This window comes from Vespa velutina, chromosome 19 (genome assembly GCF_912470025.1).
Source record: "Vespa velutina chromosome 19, iVesVel2.1, whole genome shotgun sequence".
Classification (NCBI taxonomy): Eukaryota; Metazoa; Arthropoda; class Insecta; order Hymenoptera; family Vespidae; genus Vespa; species Vespa velutina.
This window is the reverse complement of record NC_062206.1, coordinates 2986526-3008841: the sequence shown is the minus strand read 5'-3', so window position 1 is coordinate 3008841 and position 22316 is coordinate 2986526. Positions and strand designations below refer to the sequence as shown.

Genomic DNA, 22316 nt, shown 5'->3' with positions numbered 1-22316 from the left:
ACTTACCATTTGTGCAAGAAAAATAACGCTGTTCACTGCAATAGCTGCGATCTTTTGTGAATCAAGACCGAGTAATCTGAAGAACGCTGAGATTACGTTGGTTGGACCAAAATCTTGATTTTTATCATCCCCTCCGCGATCTCCACGTTTAGAAGATTCTTCCTTTTCAGGATTTAAACTTTGAGATACAAGATTGGCAACATCCTTGACGATTTTCAAGTAATCGTTCGCGTAACGAAAACCAGTTTTTATCTTATCGAACATCCCTGTGATTAAGATAGAAATAATATTTTTTTTTCTTTTTTTTTTTTTTTTTTTTTTTTTTATTTAATACTTATTGAATATAAAAAATTATGAAGAATTGTTACCATCTGCTCTTCCGAAGATAAACGTGTCAAAGAATATTAAAATGAGGACGAATTGTAGGATCACTTTGACCGAGGGCATTTTAACACGACAAAGAATATTTCAAGACTGACTAAAAGAATCAATTTTTTTTCTATGCAACGGGTGTCCATGTAATTATATTTTAATTGACGCACTTTTCGCTCTGTCAGTCAAGCATTAAAAAAAACTAACAGCACATAACAATTCCGACGACAATAGGATGCTAAAGAAAAACTCGGTTACAGTTCTAGTTTGACGACCGAACGCGATGAATTCTCAAAGAATTTTTATTTTCTTCCTAGTTATTTTATGGAAATTCGAAACAGGAAATTTTGTGGATATTTATCAGGAAGAAATTGAAAGTTTGAGCGAGTTACCTTTGGATAAGCTGATTAAAATCAAGTCATCGATTGCGCCAATATTAGGTCGGTATAAAAAAAAAAAAAAAAACAAATAGAATTTTTTTTTGTTTATTTTCTTAATATTTCAATAAAAAAAAAAAAAAAAAAAAAAAAAAAAAAAAAAAAACCATTTGTTCAGATCATTATAATATATATAATTACGTTGCGTTATATTAAATAAAATTCATTCTCATTGCAATACAATTTTAAACTCAAAATTATTACTTCATTTGAATACTAATCAAATTTCTTTTCTCAACGACATTTTGATTACATACAGAAAATAAAATAAACAAGAATATATAACAAGATCGCTAAAAATACTTTTCATTGAAAACAAGCAACTATGTAAATTTATATCCAATATCTATATTCCACAAAATTCAATTAAGATAAACACAATAAAACATTTTTAAAAATACACTCTGACAAAATAAATGAACTATTACAGAAACATCGATGATTGAGAAGTATGAGGAGCCTGAAGGACGAATAAAATCAACATTACCAATAGCCTTGCCATTAAAAAGAAACAATAAATTACCAATAAGACGTCATGGAAGCGATTATTATGAAGAAAAGGGCAAAGATACGAAGATTTCCAAAATCTTTCAATTAGCTGTCACTGCACTTTCCTTCCTGGCTTTCGGTGGTTATCTCTTAACTTTAATCATTACAGCTATTAGGCGAAATACAAACTCAACTGGCAATGGGAACGTCATCGTTTTTTCGGTAAATCCACGATCGTATTATTTTATTGTTTATATATATATATATATCTCCCCCTCTCTCTCTCTTTCTCTCTCTCTTTCTCTCTCTCTCTTTCTTCTCCTCTAGACACCATAAATTCTGATTCTCTCATCTTTTTCGTAGAATTTACAGAATTTACAGAAGTATCAACGACCTAAAAGGAATCTTCTCGTTTTGGATCCAATGGAAAATAATTTTCAAACGGATAAACTTTATCAAGGAATGATTATGCTATCTCGTACTTATGCACGTTTCGAACATTAACAAATTTCATATAAAAAAAATCATATATATTTCAATGAATATTTCAATCTGAAGAAAAAGATATAATATTAGACATAGATTAGACAGAATCAAAGGTAATAGTTAGATACATCAGCTCTTCACTATAAAAGCGTCGATTGGCTCGAATCGACTCAATCGAAGCTTTGATTATCACAAATCCGGTGGATCCTCGAAAATCCTAAAACCTAATAAAATCGAATAGAGGACCACGATGTGTACATATCCCGAAGAATATTCTTGGCGTGTGGGTAGAGGCTGCTTCAAACATGGCTCTTCAAATAAACACCTAAGTGACTGTATACTCTAAAGGCCCACGTAGAAAGATAACCATATGGCTACCACCGGAGGTATCATAGACGTCTCTCTAACATTTTCTTTCTTTAATTTTTTTTTTCTTTTTTTTTTTTTTTTATTTCTTTTTTTTTTTTCTTTCTGTCTTTCTTTTTAATACATTAATATTTTTTCATACCGTAGAAATCGGTAGCCGATCATTATAAAAAGCTTTCTTAAAATATCAAAGCAAAAAGTGAATTCATTGCGAATTATTTCAAATATATTCTATTAATGTATTTAATTATTTTTAAACAATACTGATAATAAATATTTTACGATCGATTTATATTGAAAGATCGAATTAGTAATTAAGAATAAAGTTGGATCAATTTGTAACAATCATTGGAGAGAGAGAGAGAGAGAGAGAGAGAAAAAAAAAGAGAGAGAGAAAGAGAGAAAGAGAGAGAGAGAGATTATCACCATCATCATCATCATCATCTTCGAAGGAGGAAGAAGGAGTCTTCAAACCAGCCACGCCTACATCACTTTCGTGAACCAATGAGAAAGACGAAATTGTACCAAGCTGACTCGAATTTTTAACTCTCCTCTAAAATCTGGCTTCTCTGGGAAGGCAAAGCTAAGTAAAGCAAAACGTTAGATTCCCTTATGCATTTTCTCAGTGATCATTCCGTCGTGCGTGATTAACATTTAACATGTTCATATTCATATAACTTCTGTCATTGTTAAATTGTGTATCAAACAGTGATGGAAAAAATATATCATCTATTGTCAACGTAGTAAAATTATAGTTTTATTCAAGAACGATGAACGGTGAAAATACAAATGTTTTGGAAAAAGTTAATCGTCCGAAAATTTTAAAATTTGGTGTTGAACGAATTTTATCTAATGAATTCTCTTCGAAGAGAACAGGTGAGGGCAAAAATCATGATCTAATCATTGGACGTGTATATATACATATATATATATATATATATGTGTGAGTATGTGTGTGTGGATGTATATATATATATATTATACTTTTAAATTAAATGAATAATTATAGATATGTATTATTATAATATTTGTAATTAGATATTATTATCATTCAATTTATATATATATATATATATATATATATATATATATATATATAAAATTTATAATTAGATAAAAATCTATAATTATAATTTAAAAATATAATTAATATATATATATATATAATTAAATTATATAATTAATATATATATATATATATATATATATATATATATATATATATAATAAAATGTATACAATTAATATATATATATATATATATATATATATATATATATATATGTATATATATATTAATTTATTCTTCTGCATAATATCCAAAATAGTACGTCCAAGTCCAACATCGATGATTCCATCGCAAGATGTATTAAGACCATTAGCAGTTCAATTTTCTACGGTAGCATGTCCTTGTCCCGGAAGCTGTACAAGTTGCGATCTACGTACCTGTTCCAGTTTTCCCTTTAGACAAACTCCGATGGAAACTCAAGCGATGATTAATTATCAAAGAAATAATACAGATAATTTTGGAAATTTGTATCGACCAGCTGCTGTCCGAGCAATTTCAAGAGGTGAAAGAAATAAAATAATTATTATTATTGTCATTATTATTTTCTAGCTTTGTTATTATCTTTTCATCATTATCTTCTAAGAAATATAGAAGAGCACATCAGATCAGGATTACGTCATTAACAAATGTTACCATATGGGCAACCGTTTTGGCTTTCGAATAGCAAGGAGCAAGGAAGCAAGTAGGGCAAAATATTTATGCGCCAATGTATTCTCGTGTTTCCTGTCTGTGTTTAAACGACATCTTAAGTGGCACCGTGCGTTTACAAGCCGTATAAACAGCGGTTTCGCCGCGTGTCTTTCTACGCTTAGTTAAAGCTCTCGGTGGCATCGATGCTTTTCTGCAGCCACTTCTCTTTCTCTCTCTCTCTCTCTCTTTCTCTCTCTCTCTCTCTCTATCTATCTCTTTCTATCTCTCTTTCTCTCTCACTCTCTCTCTCTCTCTATCTTTCTTTCTTCCTTTTGTTCGGATCACGGAGAGGATGAAAAGATATTTTAAAACATCCTAAGTAGATTTAAACAATATATCTTTACACTTTTATGTTATAGTTTTGAAGAAAAAAAAAAATATTTTTGGCGGGAAAAAATTTGATGTAAATTTTTCGTAGAATGCCATTACAAATCCGAGAATAGAATTGCGATCTTAAAAATATCTATCAGCATTGGATATTTCAAGAGCAATGTGTAAATTTCTACAGATGTTGCATACTTTTCTCTTCTATACTAGTAAACCAATCGTGATTTGTAAACTTTATCAAGATTCATTTTCAAGAAAAAGTTATAAGAACGAAAATAGAATTTTAATGATAATTTGTATTATTAAATTTGTATCGTTTCAGTGACAACGACGGCATCTTCCAATCTTGGTAATACCATGGAAACTAATACGAGAAGAAAACGATCATGGTCCAGAGCTGTGTTTAGTTCTTTACAAAGGAAAGGTCTTGAAAGGAGATTCTCTTTACAAAAATATATCACAAAACCCGATAGAAGACAATTGGCTGCTACTTTAGGACTCACCGACGCTCAAGTATTTTATTTTAATTATTATAAATAATTTGAAAAATGTCAAAGTATGTATCTTTCAATAAATCTATTCTCAGGTAAAAGTTTGGTTTCAAAATCGGCGAATGAAATGGCGACATACCAAGCAAGGAGAAAATAATAATTCATCGATCGCTGATCCAGATTCGACTCAAAAAGAGATTCCTCAGAAAATGTTAGAAGACTCGACGAAAAATGTCGAAGGAAAAACTATTGTTTCCGAAGATGAAGAAGATATTGAGATACAAGTGGACGTATAATAATTGACAGGTTTATTTTTAGGATCGAATTGAAATTTTCCTAAAATTTTTCTTGATCATTTTACCCTTAACTATTATCAAGGATGTATATTTTTATCATTAATTTAACACGATCACAGATAGATAATTTAAACTATTAAATAATTGGATTAAAAGAGAAAAAGAATTAGGTATAAATGAACGTTGGAAAAAATTTGAAAAAATAAAATTTTATTGCAACCCTCTTTTTTTTTTTATATCTAATTAAAAGTATTTACAGATCGATGTGCTTTTTACACGCGAGTGAAAAGTGTTATCTATCCTCAGGGGCACACTTTTAAAATTAATTCAAAAATCTTATCGCTAGATGTCACGATAATCGATATCGATGATATCAATCGGTAAAATCACAGTAAATCGTTCTTCATATAAAATGATATTACTTATCTTCATCTCGAAGTACAGAATTGATTTTTTCTAATAAATTGATCGGTTGGTCGTCTGCAGATATCAAACTATAAATTGATTTCTCCTTAGTTTCGATAATAAAATCTTCCAAAACAGTTTTTAACATGGTAAGATCAAAGGAACAATGATTAATTCCAAATTCATATTTCCGGAAGGAATTAACCCTTATTCCTTTTGTAATAAAATCTAAACGTTTAGTTGCGATAAAAGATATAAAAGAATAGAATTGTATATAATTCATTCCATGGGAAACTTTCAACATTAATTGACAATGTTCAACCCAATTAACCATATCTTTACAATCTTCCACTTCTTTCATAACAGAAGATAATTGTTGTTTCAAACTCAGCCATATGGTATATATATTACATCCATTGATCCAATTATGATTCACAGAAATAGTATCTTCCTATTGAACGACACTTGGCTTATTTTAAAATAGTCTTTGAAATAATATTTAATTTGCATATTAAAAGGTACTTACCAAATTCCAGACTTGATGATGCCATCCCGATGGAATAAACATAATCTCTCCAGCTTCTTGTATTACGTCGAAACATTTTAAATTTTGACTATCGTACTCTTTATATTTAGAATGATCCTTAAGATCCTCAGAAAGTACATCGTATACCAATTGACCATATGAATCACGAAATTTATTTTCTTCTTTTGGTGGAAAAAGTAACCAACGTTTTCTACCAACGATATTGGCAGACCAACTATATGAAAAAAATACATCAGCATGCAATGGGGTCCTGTAAGATAAAGTAAACAAAACAAAAAAAAAACATATAATCTTACAAATGATATATACAAAATTAAGTATATTATTTTATTTACCATGTTCCTTTTGGTCCCATATAAACAAACATATAATCATCCTCTAATTCTGGCTTAGCAATGTAATATTCGTTCAACCAATCGGATGCAAAATAATGGGGTACTTCATAATAAATTAAATCAGGAAATATTTTTGCACAGTGCCAATCTTTCAGATACAAAAGTGGCATATCGTTTGTATAATCATTGTTTCTATATTTAATCCAATAATCCAAATATTCTTGCATATTCATATCGTTTTTAAGTTGCGAATTGTAATATCTTCTTTTACAATCGGATATAGGTACCAAACATTGACCTGTAAAATATTAAAAAATAATTTAGGAAAAATTAAATAAAATAGAAAAAATATATATACATATATATTTATATATATATAATTTTAATTCCATTGTAACATCCAGCGCTCACCGAATAGTCTACCGAGTAATTCAAAATTTGGCGCGTCTTTTAATACCCACTGTTGTCTACATGGCCAACTTTCGGTGATCGCGTTATCGATAATACATGGTTCGTTGTCAATAAGAAACGTGTGAAAAAATTCATTATATGTCAATTTATGATTCACTCGTCTCACCGATTCAATCGCTGGAAGATGTTTAGCATTGGACGGTATATCGTTCTTCGTTATTTCGATTACTTTTAACATAATGTACATTTCACTCGTCCATTTAATATTATTAATTAAATATTATAATACACACAAAACACGTAGGCACACACAAACACACACACGCGCGCGCGCGCGCGCGCGTTCATACATGTGAAGAAGAATACACCTAAAGAAAATATAATGAAAAATGTATAAAATATTCGTAGAATAAATAAAACTTTTATATGGATTATAATACGATGCATACGTTAAGAAACAATACCCAAACACAAGGACCACTTATTCTTCGAAACAATAATTTTCAATACCCACACAGTCAACGACAAGGACGAGTGAAGAGACATTTTGGGCACACGATGTACGACGCGCCAAAAGTTCGATTTTTTAACAGATATATGTTTATATATATACATATATATATGTATATATATATATATATATATATATATATATATATATATATATAAGCACGATAAGAAAATAGCAAAATTTATACGAGTAAAGAAAACGTTCGATCAGACATGATTCGTCAATAGACGGCATGAGAATCGTTGACATTACTGCCCTCTGTTAATGAAATTTCTGAAAAGCGGTAATTTTAAAAATGCAACATAGCTTGCTTTACACCATCTTTCAAAGAGATTGAATTAACAATGAGACATATACGTTTCTACCTTTTAATTAAGAAGATTATCGATCAATGGTATATACCGATCTATCTAATAATTATCTCTATACTGGAAATAGATTTTAAAGTAAATTTCTTGCAAAGTGTATTGCAAATTATCGTGAAAAATTTATCATTAGATAATTACTAAAACTATCAATTTTCAGACAATGTTTTTGAACTCTAGAATATTACGTATTAAATAATAACGATGGTATAGACACCATACGCGAATAGAGTTAGCATTAATTTATACTAGGAGAGAAAGTCACGCGAGAGAATGTCTATTATAATTAAATAAGTATCTTTTGATCGTAGCGATACGTAGCGAAAATTAAAGATAATTACATTTATCGGTTGGTAATAATTAATAACTTATCGATCTAAATAACCGTACACATATATTAAAGTTAATAATTTTGCAACGTTCTTAGTGTAGTTTCGTTTCAATAGTATCGTTCCTTTGATAGTTATTGAAAAATTTTCAATTATGATACTACTTCGTATCAAACCAAATCAAATGCTACGTTTATTAAATTTAACCGGAAATTTTACCAGTACTTGGCCAGGATCTCAGAAAGCAGGACGTTTTGAAATGATCTTACGTGATGTTGGTTGGATTTTAGGAGTATTAAATGCATTTCTAATATTATTGACTTTATTTTATGCCGATTATTATCATATAAATGAAAAGGACGTTGCTACTTTAATGAAACCTTTATGTGAAACAGCTACTCTCATAGACGTTATACTTGCTTTAATTTTATGCAGATTCAGAAGAACTAATTTACAGGTAATGAAAATCTTTGTTTCATTATATTTCAATATTATTTGATTTATTTCATTAAATATATTTTATATTTAAATATAAAATAATTTCTTATAAAATGTATAAAATGCAATTCTTGAACAGAAACTCATGGAAGAAGTGAAAGAATTTATTAATAATTGCAATATCGAGGAGGAAGCCATCATGCAAAAATATATAGATCATTCATCGATCTCCACAACAATGGCGGCATCAAATGTTCTAGCGGCCATTGCATTTTCTTTTACTCCATTCTTTGGGGAAAATGATGTCCCTGGCGATGCTATGTTTCCATTTGATGTAACATCATTATTCATTAGAATTCCGATATATCTTTTGGACGTAATTGTTCTCTTTCAAACTGCATTATGCGTTTGTGTGGATTTTATGATTGCAATGTTGATGTGGTACTCTGCTACTAAATTAGAAATTTTAGGATTGAAACTTGAAAATGCTACGGACAAATATAAAATAAAAAATTGCGCTAAGGAACATCAGAAGATATTAAAGCAAGTACAAATTATAATACATTTATTTTGTGGTCATAATTTTTAATTCTAATCTCTCTCTTACTCTCTCTCTCTCTTACTCTCTCTCTCTCTCTCTCTCTCTCTCTCTCTCTCTCTCTCTCTCTCTCTCTCTCTCTCTCTCTTTTTAGTTTCATATCCGAAACACAAAAAGTTATTGAAATGTTATTATTCAAAACGAACGTGACGATGGGCGCAACTGCAATTGGTGCGACATTCTCGCTCCTACACGTGCGTTATATAAAACTTATAAAAATATCTTAATTTTGTTTGTATTAATTAATCAGCAAGATAATTAATTGGTCGGTATGAATAAACATTGGTCTTACAGCATGAACCAATAAACATAGAGCTACAGTTTATTTGCATGATGATTGCTAGCTATCAAAGATTATATGTTACAGCTTTACCTGCTGATGATTTAAAAGAAACGGTATAAAAATTTTTTTTATTTCTATATATTGTTATAAATTTATCTCTTGTGTATAACTAATAATAATTATAAATCATTTTTTTAGAGTATGAAACTCGCGACATCGGCATATAATTCAAAATGGTTCGAAGATACTTCCAACATGGCAACCGACGTACGCATTATAATAGTAAGAAGTCAAAAACCAATTTTGATTTCAATGGGTGGTCTACTTCCCAATTTAACTCTCGAATATTATGCAAATGTAAGGGACAATATTTAAATATTATTTATTTAGGAAAAATTCATTTGAAAATTTTAATTGAATATATCTATCTATTTTTTTCCTTTACAGTTCTTTTACACAATTTCATCTTATTTCATGACAATGAGACAAATGATAGAAGAATAAAATTTGACTTTTTCTTGTCTCATTGTTAAAACGTAATTATACTTACTTTTTTTTCTCTCTTCGTCCATTTTATCAATTTGTTTGTAGTTTCCTTCACATAACTTCAGATCATTTTATTCCGAAGATATCTTACACACTGCAGACTAGACTTGTAATACATACGTACATATCCATAAACTGAAAGAAAGAAACAAGTATGTACTTATATTGATACGTTGAATCAAACGATACATTACTTCCATATAAAAGTACCCTCTTTCGCAATGGGTAATTGTATAGAACTAACGACACGTTGATTACATAGTACTCTCAACAGACGTAGTTTTAACTTATTAATCGATATAAACCCTTTCCTAGCTTGTGGAGGAGGCCAACAGTAGGAAATGCTATTTATTGAAAATATATACCTAACTAGAGGAATAGATTAGACTATCAGCTGATAAGAATTTTTAATCGAATAGAAAGAGGTTCTTACAAAAAGAAGAGGAAAAAAAAGAAAGGAAGAATATAAGAGTAATTCGTGACTTTTTAATAGTACAGATCCCTTTTCTCATATCACTAAAGGTTTTTATTTGAATCGCAATGTTATTGAAGGCGTCGCCAGAAGCAGCTTTTCTCTTTACAAAGCTCAGCGTTGGATTGGCTTCATCTTGGCCACCATCACCAACAGCAACGAAATTTCGAATACTTATTTTTGATTTCTCATGGTACGCACTTTTTGCGAGTGGATTGTTTCTTTTATTTCCATTGTTAAATGCACTTTATGTTTTACGAGATAATTACGTCGTCATGAGCAAATCTATTTGCTTATTTTGTGCTGTTGTTCAAGTTCTTCTCAAGATGATATTCTGTCGGCTTCAACGTACTCAATTTCAAGTACGAAATGAATATGAATTTTTAATTAAATCCTATACATAGCTTGTATTTTGATTTCTTAGTAATTTTGTTTTAGGGATTGTTCTTTGAAATGGACAATTTTTGCAATAATGCTGACGATCAAGAAAGATCGATACTTCAACGAACTGTTGAAAGATGCAAATTTGTACATGTAACTTATACAATGGGCTGTTATTTGACTGCTGTCATCATCGTTTGTGGTCCTTTATATACTAATCAGAATTTTCCTACTGATGCGAAATATCCCTTTCAGACAGAACGTCATCCCATAAAAGAAATCATTTTTCTACATCAAACTTTAGTTGGATTCCAAGCTTCTGCTGGTTTGACTATCGATTGTCAAGTTGCTCTTCTTCTTTGGTATGTTGGTGCTAAGTATGAGATTTTAGCAGAAAAATTGAAAAGAATTAAAAATGAGAATGAATTAAATACTTGCTTAAAAAAACATCAAGATATTATTAGGTAATTAAACGAATGATCAGGTCTATTAAAAAATTCTATCTATTTTTTAAGTAAATGAAAATAACAATTTGAGAAGTCATTATTTAAATTAATTATGTGCTAAGTTGACAAACATTTTTTTGTCAACCTAGTAAATAACATAAATAATATTTATATTAACGTAATTTTAAGAATAGAATCGTTTTAGATATACAAAGCAAGTAAAATATGTAGTGAAGTATTTGATCCTAACTATCGTCACAACGACGAACGTAGTCATTATTTTTGGTGGTTTAAATATCGTCAGTGTAAGTAATTCCAATTTTTATAATTTTACTTATATATCAACTAATTTTTAAAATGTTCTTAATGACAGAAACAATCATTAATCGTTAAGATTCAATACGTTGTTATAGTAATTAGTGCAAGTGCTGAACTTTTTATTTGTGCTTGGCCAGCAGACAATCTAATTACCATGGTATTTTACTTATTTATTATATTATTTACTTACACGCATATATATTTATATATATATAATATTTAAAATAATGTAAAATATTTTGTTTCATTTTCTTTCAGAGTTCGAATATTTCCTGGGGTGTTTATTATTCAAATTGGTTATTAGTTAAACCAAAAACGAGGAAAACATTGTTACAATGTATTTTGAGATCGCAGAAAGCCGAAAGCGTTCGTATAGGAAGCGTACTTCCACCATTATCCTTACAATATTATGCATCGGTATGAACATTTAAATAAGAAAAGAATGAAATATTTAATGTGTATAATATTAAAAAAAAAATATATATATATATATATCAATAATTTGTCAAATATTGTATAGGCATATATAGAATTAGTACAAAATGATTTTTAATATGTTATATATAATTTCAGTTTTTATCAACATCGTTTTCGTACTTCACCGCGTTACGAGCTATGCTCAGTGATAGTGACACAGGAATATCATAAAAGAAATTTTCTCTTATGAAAGTTTTTCACCATAGAAATAATATTTGATATTACATCAATCATTATAGCAATATATATATAATAATTCAATAAAATATTATTTATTATCATAATAGAAAAAAAATTGTACACAGTAATATCATGAATAATGAAGAAAGCAATATTTTTCTTACGTATTTTTAAATATAAGTACTTACGTTATATATAAATTAAAACACATCGTATATAATCCAATAATTTTTCTTCAATACACACAGAAGTGTTTCTTTTTAATATGTCTTTCTTACGTTCCATTCGCTCTCTAACAAATACATTTTACTCGATGTAAAGGGAAACTCGATGAAGGTTCAACCCTTTTTTCTTTTCTTCCATATAAAGTAAAATAATATTTCATGATGGACGATAGTCTGTACTTAAAGTAAAAAAATCAATACAAATGTACACCTAACGTATGTACTTACTTATTATCATTGAAAGATATAATTTCAAAGCAAATGATTGAATGTGGAACGTTAGAAAGAAATTATGATTTATTCAAAGGAGGAGTTAACGTATCGGTCAGTCAGTCTTTCAATCTACTCGTCTGAAGATTATTAATGAACCATTTCCCTTCACAGAAGGAAGTATCATGAGAGAAACGAAGTAGTATTAATACAAACGTTATATCAAGAAGAGTTTTAAACGATGTTTAAAATACCTGCAGAAAGGGCTATTCTCTTTTTAAAAGCCAGTGTTATCTTATCTGCCTGTTGGCCACCTTCACCAAAGGCAAAACGTTCTCATATCATTTTATTTGAACTCTCTTGGTACATCCTTTTTATCAACACTCTATTCCTTTTATTTCCATTGATAAATGCTATTTATGAGAATCGTAATGATTCCATTGGTATGACCAAGTCGATCTGTTTGTCTTGTGCTGTCATACAAATCACTTTTAAAATGATACTCTGCCGTCTTGAACGTTCTCGATTACAAGTAAGTTATCATAATCAATTTTTGTCGTATGTCTTCTTATTAATAAAGCTGATGACTATAAAAGTGGCCTAAGTCAATTGAAATCTTAAAAGACATGTGCTATTATTATTCTAAACTTATTTAATTACATAATCAATTATAATTTTTAAATATATATTTAATATTTTTCTATCTTCATGTCTCGTTATAAAAGAATATTTGTTGAATATGTAATTCAAACTTGAAATATTTAAAAAGAAAAACAGAAAAAAAAAGAAAATATGTATGACTTATTGTACCACTTATATAATCACTAATTCATTAAAAATTTTCTAATTATATAATTTTTTTTTTCCTTTTTCAGTCTTTGCTCTTCGACTTTGAGAACTCTTGCAAAATTAAAACTAGTCGAGAAAAAGCTGTATTTGAAAGATACATAGATAAATGCAAATACATTCACACACTTTACACGACTTTATGTTATTTAACAGCAATCGTCATTATCTGTAGTCCACTATACACGTCCCAAAGATTTCCGACTAATGCTAAATATCCTTTTTCTGTGAATTATTCACCAATTCGTGAAATAATCTTTCTTCATCAAACCTTAGCAGGTTTACAGGCCTCGACTGGCATGTGTATTGATTGTCTACTTGCTGCTCTTCTCTGGTATATCGGTGCTAAATTCGAAGTTTTATCAAAGGATATCAGAGAATTTAGAAATGTGGAAGAATTGAATTTTTGCTTAAACAAACATCAGGAAATACTCAGGTAATAAACGCAAACATGACATTGTATTGCTTAAGGAAAAAGTCCTGATCATCTTTCAGGTATGCATCTGAGACTAAAAATGTTATTTTGCATTTGATTTTAATTATCGTACTAACAACTACAATAGGTACTATCTTTGCTGGTTTAAATATCGTCGATGTAAGCTAAAGAGCAGTAATATAATATTTTTATTATATTATATTTTATTACCTATCATATACGTATTATTTTATTATAAAAAAACTAATATTACAAAAAAAAAAAAATATATATATATATATTATAATTACTTTTTTTTCTTAACAATAGCAACAACCAATGGCAGTGAAGATTCAATATGTCTTCATTGTATGTGTGGCCAGTACAGAACTTCTGATTTCTGCTTGGCCCGCAGATAATTTAATAAATACAGTAAGCTTTTTCCAGCATATATATATATATATATATATATATATATATATATATATATATATATATGTACATACAAATTTAATGTGTATGTGGTTATATTTATCATAGAACTTCGTATTATTTTGTCTAGAGCAGTAATATCTCCTGGGATGTATATAATTCGAACTGGTTGAAATGTAATCCTCGTGTAAGAAGAAATCTTGTGCTGTGTATCATCAGATCGCAAAAATTTGAAACAATTGATATTGGAAAACTGAAAATATCATTGTGTCTTGAATATTATGCTACAGTAAATATACAATTTATAATTAAAATCTTTTCTCTTTTTAATTATTGTATAACAAATGTGTATAGAAAAGTTAATAACAATAAAAATATTAATATATGTTGGATGTATTTTCAGTACTTAACTTCATCTTTCTCTTATTTCACTACATTGAGAGCAGTACTTGGAAAAGAATAATATGGAATCGTATTATGAATTTTTTAAGATGAAATAAGAAAATAAAAAGAAAATGAGATTACTGCAGCCATAAATTCTCTTCGTGAAATGCTATCGCAAAAATTCTCGAATTACAATAAGAACATGTAACAATAGTGGTGTTAGTTGAATAAAAAGAGAAACTATTGTTCATTAAATATTAAAAATTCCTATTTTCTTAATTTATTATCATACCTTATACTAGATAACGCTAAGAGTGTTAAGAAAATCAGTTTTTTACTAATATATTAGTAAAAACGTAATTATATTAATTACGTTAAGATTAATTATTTTATTAGGTATTTTCTATAGACATTTTTATAAACATATATTTAAGAATTTTTAGAACATTAAAACATTTTGTACTTAAAGAAATAATACATATCTAATAAAATGTATTTTGTATTATATAAAATTACATAACATTATTGTAAAATATAAAATATTGTAATGGGTTGTCCGAAAAATTCATACCGATTTTTAATTAATTAAAAACAAAATCGGCACGAAGTTTCCGATCAACTCAATATTATATATTATATTACATTATATTATATACTATTTATATTTTATTTTGTATTGCATTATACTTTAATGTAATAAAATGTACTTTATACGACATAGCAAATATCTGCATAATTATCGAATACAATGTACTTTCTATATATTATTTAAAGAAAACGAAAATAACAAAAATACGAATAAAATAAACAAGAATGTGAATAATTTAAAACTAAAATAACAAGAGTAGATAAGATACATGAGAGATAAAATAAATACGACAAGAAAAGAATTTTCGAAAATAAGAAAAGTTTAACACAAATAGAAGTTTTAAACTTCATTAACAAAAGGAAGACATTGGATACAGTGACATAACACTTGCGTACGAATTCCATCGACAATTACGGTTACGAATCTTACCAACTAAACAGAAAAATTTCTTTACTTAATAATCGTTTTTATGTGCTAACTTCTCTACTACAGCTACTTTCCCGCAAATCACTATGATTTTGTTACAAATCCAGGCTTTCGGGAAATAATATTCGCATTCTCTCCATAATTTGAAACTTATAACAGGATATACTAATATAAATTTCAGGAAGTGACTCCCCAATCAACATTCTTGCCTGTCATGTGATGAACTTAAAAAAATTCAAATGTGCACTAAACATTTTCACAGAGGATTTTTTAACAAAAAAATATAACTTACTTGTAATAGACGGCACGATTCCATGTGCCATATCTTTGCCAGGCCCGTGATCTTGTTATAAATCAAGATTTGCATGAAAAATTTCCACGCTTTCTATAATTTGAATTTCTAAATAAGACATTATAACATAGCAAAAGGTAGTACGCGAAAACGTGCTACCTCTCCGCAAGTCATATGATCCTGTTACCAATCCAGTTTTATGGGAAAAAATTTTCGCGGTCCCTGTAATTTGGATTTTTGATCAGGAGAATATAACTTACCAGGAGGTAGCACGGCTCTCGCGTGCCACCTCTTCGAGCGTCATGTGATCCTGTTACAAATCCAGTTTTACGGGGGAAATTTTTCGCGGTCCCTGTAAGTTGGATTTTTCATCAGGAGAATATGACTTACCAGGAGGTGGCATACGAGAACGTGCTACCTCTTCGCAAGTCATATGATTCTGTTACAAATCCAGTTTTACGGGAAAAATTTTTGCGGTCCCTGTAATTTGGATTTTTGATCAGGAGAATATAATTTATTAGAATCGCACGTCATCTGATCTTATTACATAGACATGCTTGTGGGAATATCATACTTCACATTTCTAGTAGAAATGTAGGGGAAATTAGAAGTTGGTACGAATTAGGAAGTAAATAAATAATATTGATCTTAATTTAATTTACTTTTAACACTACCTTTTTTTGTAAAATTAACGTGAAAACGTTTTTATTATATACATATCTCTATATTTTAATACAATTTGATATTGGTTACATTCTATACTATTACATGAGGAACTCTTGTATATTAGCAATTTTATCTTGAATACAGACCTAAGGGTTTTGATGTACTTTGGTGAATCTACTGTTTGTGTTCACAAAAAAGTGATCTCAAAATAAAATTACTAGTTTAAAAAAATCCTTGACATATTTATAAATTTTGCACATTTCATCATATAAAATGTAATATAACTTACAGTAGTATTATGTTATGTATAACCAATGTATAATATAATACAAATATTTATTATTAGAAAATGCTTCAAGAAAATGTACAATTAACTTTACATCTAAATTAATTCTTAAAGTAATATTCTTATAAATATTTATATTTTATAATTATATAGGTTATTTCTAATTGTTGAGATGCTTTTCATAATGTTTCAGCATTGTGTATTCATCAGTGTATATTCTGAAGATAACATAATAATGATATACACAGATCATTTCCAAGCGCTGTCATTCTTGTAATTGTATTCTAAATTTTTTTATGTATTTTAAATTAGGTAATGACTATGCATTCTGAAATAATGACTGTACAAAGTTTATCCAAATGTAACTAACACTTTCCATCCATCTTGAAAGAATTAAACCTGTAAATATGCATATATATATATATATATATATATATATATATATATATCATAATATTCTTAGATAAACAGAAAAAAGTATCTTATTCTAAGATAAACAGAAAAAAGTAATGTATCGCTTATAAAAAGAAAAGTTATCAAGAAGATAGATCGCCTATTTTGGGGAATTAATGGCTGCAATTGTGCTGCAATTGACTAATAAGAAAAATTCATTGGAAGTACAATAAAGGAACCAATATGTTTAATATTATTTATTGGTATGATTTTGTTATTATGTGATTATATTATTTATCAATATTTATTATGTTAACAATTGATCGTAATATTATGCTGAACTTATAACGAAGGCAATTGATAATAATGATTTCGTGTATGTGACAATAGTGAATTTAAATAAAATCATTATTGGCGGGCCAACAACTCTTGTAAAGTTCTAGATAATGCATTGCAATTTTATTGTTCCAGAATGTAATCGTTTAATAAAACGTAAAATAAATATTTTTTGAAGAAATATTTATCCCTGATTAAAATATGGAACGTAAAGCAGTGCCGGATAATAATCCCTGGTCAAATTTAATGACCATAACAAAATTTGACAGAGGTAAATAACTTAACCTCCATTAGCCCGCTCATTTTTAAATCTTTCGTAGAATAATATTCTTCGAATTAACTTTTATATTAATAATTTCAGTTAATGAATTTCTAGATATTTTGTTGTCTTTATTTTTAGTTTATACTTGAAGAAATGTTAATAATTTTTCTTTTAATTTTATCTAATACATTTAATTTAATGTATAAATTGATTATAAAATGAAGAAAATTTTATAATAGGTAATAATACCAAGACGACAATTCGATGGGACAGCAGATCTGAAACTCAAAACAATGAACAAATTATTCCTGCAGCTACTTCTTCTATCAGTCTTCTAATTGAATCACTAATTAAACAGATATGTACAATGTTTGAAGGCGATACTGTTCGAAGGAATAAACTTTATTTTAGTAATTTATAAAAATATTCTATGAAATAAATAATATGAAAAGAATATTATAAAAATGCTTTATAATTTATGATATAATTATATTTGATTTTGCAGAGATATGTGATAGACTTCATGAAATAGGACTAATTGATACTTCTTATAATTCAATGGAATTGGAAGGTATTAGAGGTCAATTTCAACATGCATTATACAGATTAGTTGCACTTGCACGCACTGCTACCGGCAGTGAACATCCTTTGAATGTTCCTAGGTAAATCAGCATTCATTTTTTAATTTTTTTAAAGCTAAATGTGTTGCACAGTACAATAAAATTATTAATATTAATTATCAAACTTTATGATATAGTTGTCTGATGGCTGAATGGTCACGCTATCGTAGAGAATTTCATGAAATAAGTTTTATTGGCGGTGGTGGATTTGGTAATGTATACAAAGCATTACATCGTCTGGATGGTATTGAATATGCAGTGAAAAAAATAATTGTACAATCTGGACATGTGAGTACCATAAAGCAACACCTTGAAGAAGTCAAAAGTCTTGCTAAATTAAATCATATGAATATAGTTGCTTATAAGACTGCTTGGATAGAGCCTACATTAGTAACAACCACTGTTCCAAGTTTACCAAATGTAGAGAATGAACGAAGCAAGAGTCATTTTTCAAAACATAGAGCAAGAAGAAATATATCTCATCAATCATGTAAAAATAATAATTTTAATAACAATAGTCAATTGATTTCTAATAGTAGCAACAGTAAAGAAAACTGCGGACAAGATATATCGTTAAAATCCGATAAAGAAGTATTTTACAAAACTGGTATGTATTTTCACATAGAGAACAATGCTCAAAAACATGTGAGTGGAAGTGCAGGTGGTTATATAATAAGTCACGATATTATTAATGAAAGATTTCTTGAACTCAATTCATTGACTAATATTATAGGACAAAGAATAATCGAACGAAGTAGTTCAACAACCAGTACAGAAGATACTTCAGATATTGTATCATTTAGAAATGATAGTAATAACAGTAAAAGTAATAATGATTATTCAAAAAGTAATGCCAATTATATAATTAGTGACTTAAATGATGAATCTAGTAGTGATATTAACAATCAAATTTATCAATATAAATCACGAGTGGTTAGTATTATTAAGTAATACTAAACATATGTTTGTATAATAATATATTAAATTTTATAAAAATTTTACTTAAATTATTTTATTTTAGGACCCTTGTTATGCAACTTTATATATTCAAATGGCACTTTGTGATAAAACGTTACAACAGTGGTTAAAGGAACGAGATGATTCTAGTTCACAACAGACAATTACTACAATATTTACACAAATTCTTCAAGGTGTAGATCATATACATTCTCTTGGAATGGTACATCATGATATAAAGGTAAAATGAACGTACTAATGCATCAAATAAGAAGATATTAAAATATTACTTTTCTCTGAATTATAGCCAAGCAATATATTCATAACAGCACATTTTCAAATCCAATTAGGGGATTTTGGTTTAGCTTGCCCTTTGCAAAGAAAAGATCATGATTCTGTATTTGGTACACATATGTATGCAGCACCTGAACAATTGAAAGGAAAATGCAATCCAAAGGTATAATAATCAAATGAAGAGAAATATATTTATGATAGATCTTATGTACAATTAAATAAATATGAAATATGTAAATTATAATTATTTTTTCATCTGTTTTTGTGCTCTCAGAGTGACATATACAGTATAGGAATTGTTCTGTTAGAGCTATTAATTTATACAAAAACACAAATGGAACTTTGTTGTATTATTGATGAATTGAAAAAAGATCAATTACCAGTATCATTAATTAAAATTTATCCAAAATGGGTAAGTTCTACATTTGAAATCCTTCAAATAAATTAAAATTATATTTTATATATATATATATATATATGTTCCTATCTTTATAAATAATGCAGTACAATTGTATAGGCTCATATAATTTGCCAATTAATACAAGAAGATCCTAATAAAAGACCATCGACAGATGAACTATTACAAAATGTAACTGAAGATAAAGATGTAGTAATAGCACAATTAAAACATGATATTATCAAAAAAGATAATACAATAAGAGAATTACAAGAAAAAATCACTATGCTGCAGGCATTTATTACTAAATCCGAACCTTCATCAGAAAACCAATAAAAGCTATTATAATTAATATGTATGTGATTAATAAAATTTTATATGAAAATAAATGATAGTATTTATGTAAAATAGAATGAACGAACGTTTGTACATCAGATAATACGTTTGTACAATAGATAATTAGAACATATATTTATTTTATATATTACATTTTTTTAATGTCTTTCTATTACTGTATTCAATAATTAAAAAGAGTACATTGATAAGGATATAATAAAAATACATAATGCAGAAATTATTATTTTTATTTAATAAAATATAAATATTCTTAAAAATATAAAATTCTTTAATTGTACTTATATAAAATTATATACTTCTATTTTATTATTTTTTTCTATGATAGTATCTAACAATAATTTAAGATGTTGTCCTTTATTAATTCGATTCTGTAATTGATCATAAACAGCACATTGCTTTATTAAATGTTCCAAATCTGGATATTGTTGTAAAATATTATTGGGTATGTCATGTAAAAAGCCACCAGGAATTAAAGTATCACTGGTTTTTGGTGACAATAAGATCTATAAAGTAATAAATAGTAATATTTAAAAATTTACTATACACCTATGTATTTCTATTGTATTATTGTAATAAATTTTTGAATCAGTAAAATTATCTAGAAAATAATTACTTATAAACATACCCGACAAATAGCATAATAATTGTGATCACTTAATTGATGATTACATATATCTATAGAAGAGAAGGGAAAACAATTTAAGCAATTAATATCAATCGTATTCTCTTGTATTTTATACCATGTTGCAGATTTATCTAAAATATATATGGAATTATGAATCTAACAAAGAGAATTATTTAAGAAAAATATCACTCTATAAAATGAAAATTTATATATACTACCTTTGTCCAATATATTTTTATCAACAACAATAATATTTTCTAAATCAATAAATTTGGCAATGCCATCTGAATTAATTGCTATGTTATCTATAGAAATATCAGTCAAATAAAATCCGAAATCTTTATTCTTAAACGTAAACATATATGCAGCATTTAAAAGACTTGAAATTATCTTTGCTCTATAAATCCAAGGTGCATCATAATAAGTTACAATTGGCAATCCTACATATTCTTCAACAATAATTCTTCCACAAGAGCCTAAATATTTTGGAACTGGCCATCCTTTGCTTTCAGGTAATATCTAAAAACTACAAAGTACTATATATTTTTAATTAAACATATACTCCATATTACCTGAAGCAAAAGTGGTTCTGGATTAATCATCACCAATGTCCACAAATTAATATAAAAAATATTTGATTCCAATTCTTTATTTTTAACATATAAATTATGAAAAAGAATATCTATATTTCTATCACTTGGACAAAGCCTTAAAAGGCTATTATCATCTTGCGTAAAACTAGAGATTAATTTTCTTTTAACTAGTTCGTAAAAATCAATTTGAGAACTGTGATTATTTATTTTCAAATCATTTTTACAAAGAAATTGTAAATTCTTATTTTCGCAAAGCATTTCATCAAATGCTTTCAATTCTGATGTATGTGCTAATTTTTTCAATACAACTTTGGTTTCGAAATATTTTCCCATAAAAACGTTTTTTACTCCAAATAAATAATTAATTAAAGAAAATATATCGTCCAATGTAATATTTATATTTTTAATATAATTACATTCAGAAATGCCATAGCACGCAGGACATTTATGAAGTTCACATAATCTCTCTATGGATAGATTTATATTTATATTTATATTTACGTATAAAATGAAAAGACCAATCATTAAAATAAGACTGCATTTTTTAAATTTAATAATATTATATAAATATGATAAAATCATCGAAACATTATATACAAACAAAATGTTTAATTAAATTTACCAGCAACTGATCAAGTAAACTAACC

The 22316-nt window shown here is 27.8% G+C and overlaps 9 protein-coding genes across 24 annotated transcripts in view; 6 read left to right on the top strand and 3 right to left on the bottom strand.

Moving 5' to 3' along the window:
• LOC124955878 overlaps positions 1-2147 on the top strand; it is a 4959-nt gene extending 2812 nt beyond the window's left edge. The window contains exons 1-4 of one of the 3 annotated variants that reach the window (XR_007103016.1): positions 1-812; positions 1240-1520; positions 1662-1897; positions 2026-2147. The exon at positions 1-812 is cut by the window's left edge and continues 2812 nt beyond it. Coding sequence is in view for 2 of the 3 variants with exons in the window: in XM_047510961.1 (XP_047366917.1) it covers positions 656-812; positions 1240-1520; positions 1662-1802 (579 nt within the window). In the remaining variant the exon portion in view is untranslated. Of the gene's footprint in view, positions 813-1239; positions 1521-1661; positions 1898-2025 lie in introns of those variants that run through there. The other 2 variants (XM_047510961.1, XM_047510960.1) reach the window with 2 other exon arrangements.
• Positions 1-3094, bottom strand: part of LOC124955876 — a 47961-nt gene extending 44867 nt beyond the window's left edge. For 3 of the 6 annotated variants that reach the window (XM_047510951.1, XM_047510950.1, XM_047510952.1), the window contains exons 1-2: positions 369-830; positions 7-266 (exon numbers count right to left, since the gene is read on the bottom strand). In XM_047510951.1, coding sequence (XP_047366907.1) covers positions 7-266; positions 369-447 — 339 coding nt within the window. In that variant the 5' untranslated portion in view covers positions 448-830. Of the gene's footprint in view, positions 1-6; positions 267-368; positions 831-1332 lie in introns of those variants that run through there. The other 3 variants (XM_047510953.1, XM_047510955.1, XM_047510954.1) reach the window with 3 other exon arrangements.
• LOC124955877 (H2.0-like homeobox protein) lies at positions 2056-7135 on the top strand. 3 transcript variants are annotated; one of them, XM_047510956.1, is made up of 5 exons: positions 2056-2170; positions 2298-3026; positions 3479-3721; positions 4559-4749; positions 4823-5257. In XM_047510956.1, the coding sequence occupies exons 2-5, from the start codon at positions 2921-2923 to the stop codon at positions 5021-5023; spliced, it is 741 nt and encodes a 246-aa protein (XP_047366912.1). In that variant the 5' UTR covers positions 2056-2170; positions 2298-2920; the 3' UTR covers positions 5024-5257. The 3 variants fall into 3 exon arrangements, with proteins under 3 accessions (XP_047366912.1, XP_047366913.1, XP_047366915.1); XM_047510957.1 differs by lacking the exon at positions 2056-2170 and adding an exon at positions 5965-7135 and having other exon boundaries at positions 2540-3026; positions 4823-5033; XM_047510959.1 differs by lacking the exon at positions 2056-2170 and having other exon boundaries at positions 2972-3093.
• Positions 5217-7342, bottom strand: LOC124955875 (2-oxoglutarate and iron-dependent oxygenase JMJD4). Of its 3 annotated transcripts, none has more exons than XM_047510949.1 (5): positions 7171-7342; positions 6722-7089; positions 6311-6608; positions 5955-6189; positions 5217-5879 (listed from the first exon to the last, which is right to left on the bottom strand). In XM_047510949.1, exons 2-5 carry the CDS (start codon positions 6966-6968, stop codon positions 5442-5444), a joined length of 1218 nt encoding a protein of 405 aa, XP_047366905.1. In that variant the 5' UTR covers positions 6969-7089; positions 7171-7342; the 3' UTR covers positions 5217-5441. The 3 variants fall into 3 exon arrangements, with proteins under 3 accessions (XP_047366905.1, XP_047366902.1, XP_047366903.1); XM_047510946.1 differs by having other exon boundaries at positions 5955-6225; positions 7171-7337; XM_047510947.1 differs by lacking the exon at positions 7171-7342 and having other exon boundaries at positions 5955-6225; positions 6722-7132.
• Positions 7343-8080: 738 nt separating this feature from the next.
• LOC124955845 (odorant receptor 30a-like) lies at positions 8081-9749 on the top strand. The gene is made up of 6 exons (XM_047510865.1): positions 8081-8383; positions 8504-8907; positions 9057-9156; positions 9257-9358; positions 9444-9602; positions 9693-9749. The coding sequence occupies exons 1-6, from the start codon at positions 8081-8083 to the stop codon at positions 9747-9749; spliced, it is 1125 nt and encodes a 374-aa protein (XP_047366821.1).
• An 84-nt stretch (positions 9750-9833) lies between these two features.
• LOC124955642 (odorant receptor Or2-like) lies at positions 9834-12118 on the top strand. The gene is made up of 7 exons (XM_047510343.1): positions 9834-10016; positions 10107-10625; positions 10702-11108; positions 11296-11395; positions 11464-11565; positions 11667-11825; positions 11982-12118. The coding sequence occupies exons 2-7, from the start codon at positions 10332-10334 to the stop codon at positions 12054-12056; spliced, it is 1137 nt and encodes a 378-aa protein (XP_047366299.1). The 5' UTR covers positions 9834-10016; positions 10107-10331; the 3' UTR covers positions 12057-12118.
• Positions 12119-12310: 192 nt separating this feature from the next.
• Positions 12311-14856, top strand: LOC124955643 (odorant receptor 67c-like). The gene is made up of 6 exons (XM_047510344.1): positions 12311-13031; positions 13375-13781; positions 13841-13940; positions 14091-14192; positions 14323-14481; positions 14596-14856. The coding sequence occupies exons 1-6, from the start codon at positions 12741-12743 to the stop codon at positions 14653-14655; spliced, it is 1119 nt and encodes a 372-aa protein (XP_047366300.1). The 5' UTR covers positions 12311-12740; the 3' UTR covers positions 14656-14856.
• A 2454-nt stretch (positions 14857-17310) lies between these two features.
• On the top strand, positions 17311-21039 carry LOC124955917 (eukaryotic translation initiation factor 2-alpha kinase 1-like). Of its 4 annotated transcripts, none has more exons than XM_047511057.1 (9): positions 17311-17491; positions 17700-17835; positions 18066-18236; positions 18332-18488; positions 18584-19379; positions 19468-19644; positions 19711-19860; positions 19972-20109; positions 20215-21039. In XM_047511057.1, the coding sequence occupies exons 2-9, from the start codon at positions 17766-17768 to the stop codon at positions 20428-20430; spliced, it is 1875 nt and encodes a 624-aa protein (XP_047367013.1). In that variant the 5' UTR covers positions 17311-17491; positions 17700-17765; the 3' UTR covers positions 20431-21039. The 4 variants fall into 4 exon arrangements, with proteins under 4 accessions (XP_047367013.1, XP_047367012.1, XP_047367015.1 ...); XM_047511058.1 differs by lacking the exon at positions 17311-17491 and having other exon boundaries at positions 17639-17835; positions 18584-19053; positions 19180-19379; positions 20215-21036; XM_047511056.1 differs by lacking the exon at positions 17311-17491 and having other exon boundaries at positions 17638-17835.
• On the bottom strand, positions 20661-22270 carry LOC124955919 (divergent protein kinase domain 2A-like). Of its 2 annotated transcripts, none has more exons than XM_047511062.1 (4): positions 21649-22270; positions 21295-21595; positions 21077-21207; positions 20661-20954 (listed from the first exon to the last, which is right to left on the bottom strand). In XM_047511062.1, exons 1-4 carry the CDS (start codon positions 22249-22251, stop codon positions 20730-20732), a joined length of 1260 nt encoding a protein of 419 aa, XP_047367018.1. In that variant the 5' UTR covers positions 22252-22270; the 3' UTR covers positions 20661-20729. The 2 variants fall into 2 exon arrangements, with proteins under 2 accessions (XP_047367018.1, XP_047367019.1); XM_047511063.1 differs by having other exon boundaries at positions 21077-21126.
• Between the last annotated feature and the right edge of the window lie 46 nt (positions 22271-22316).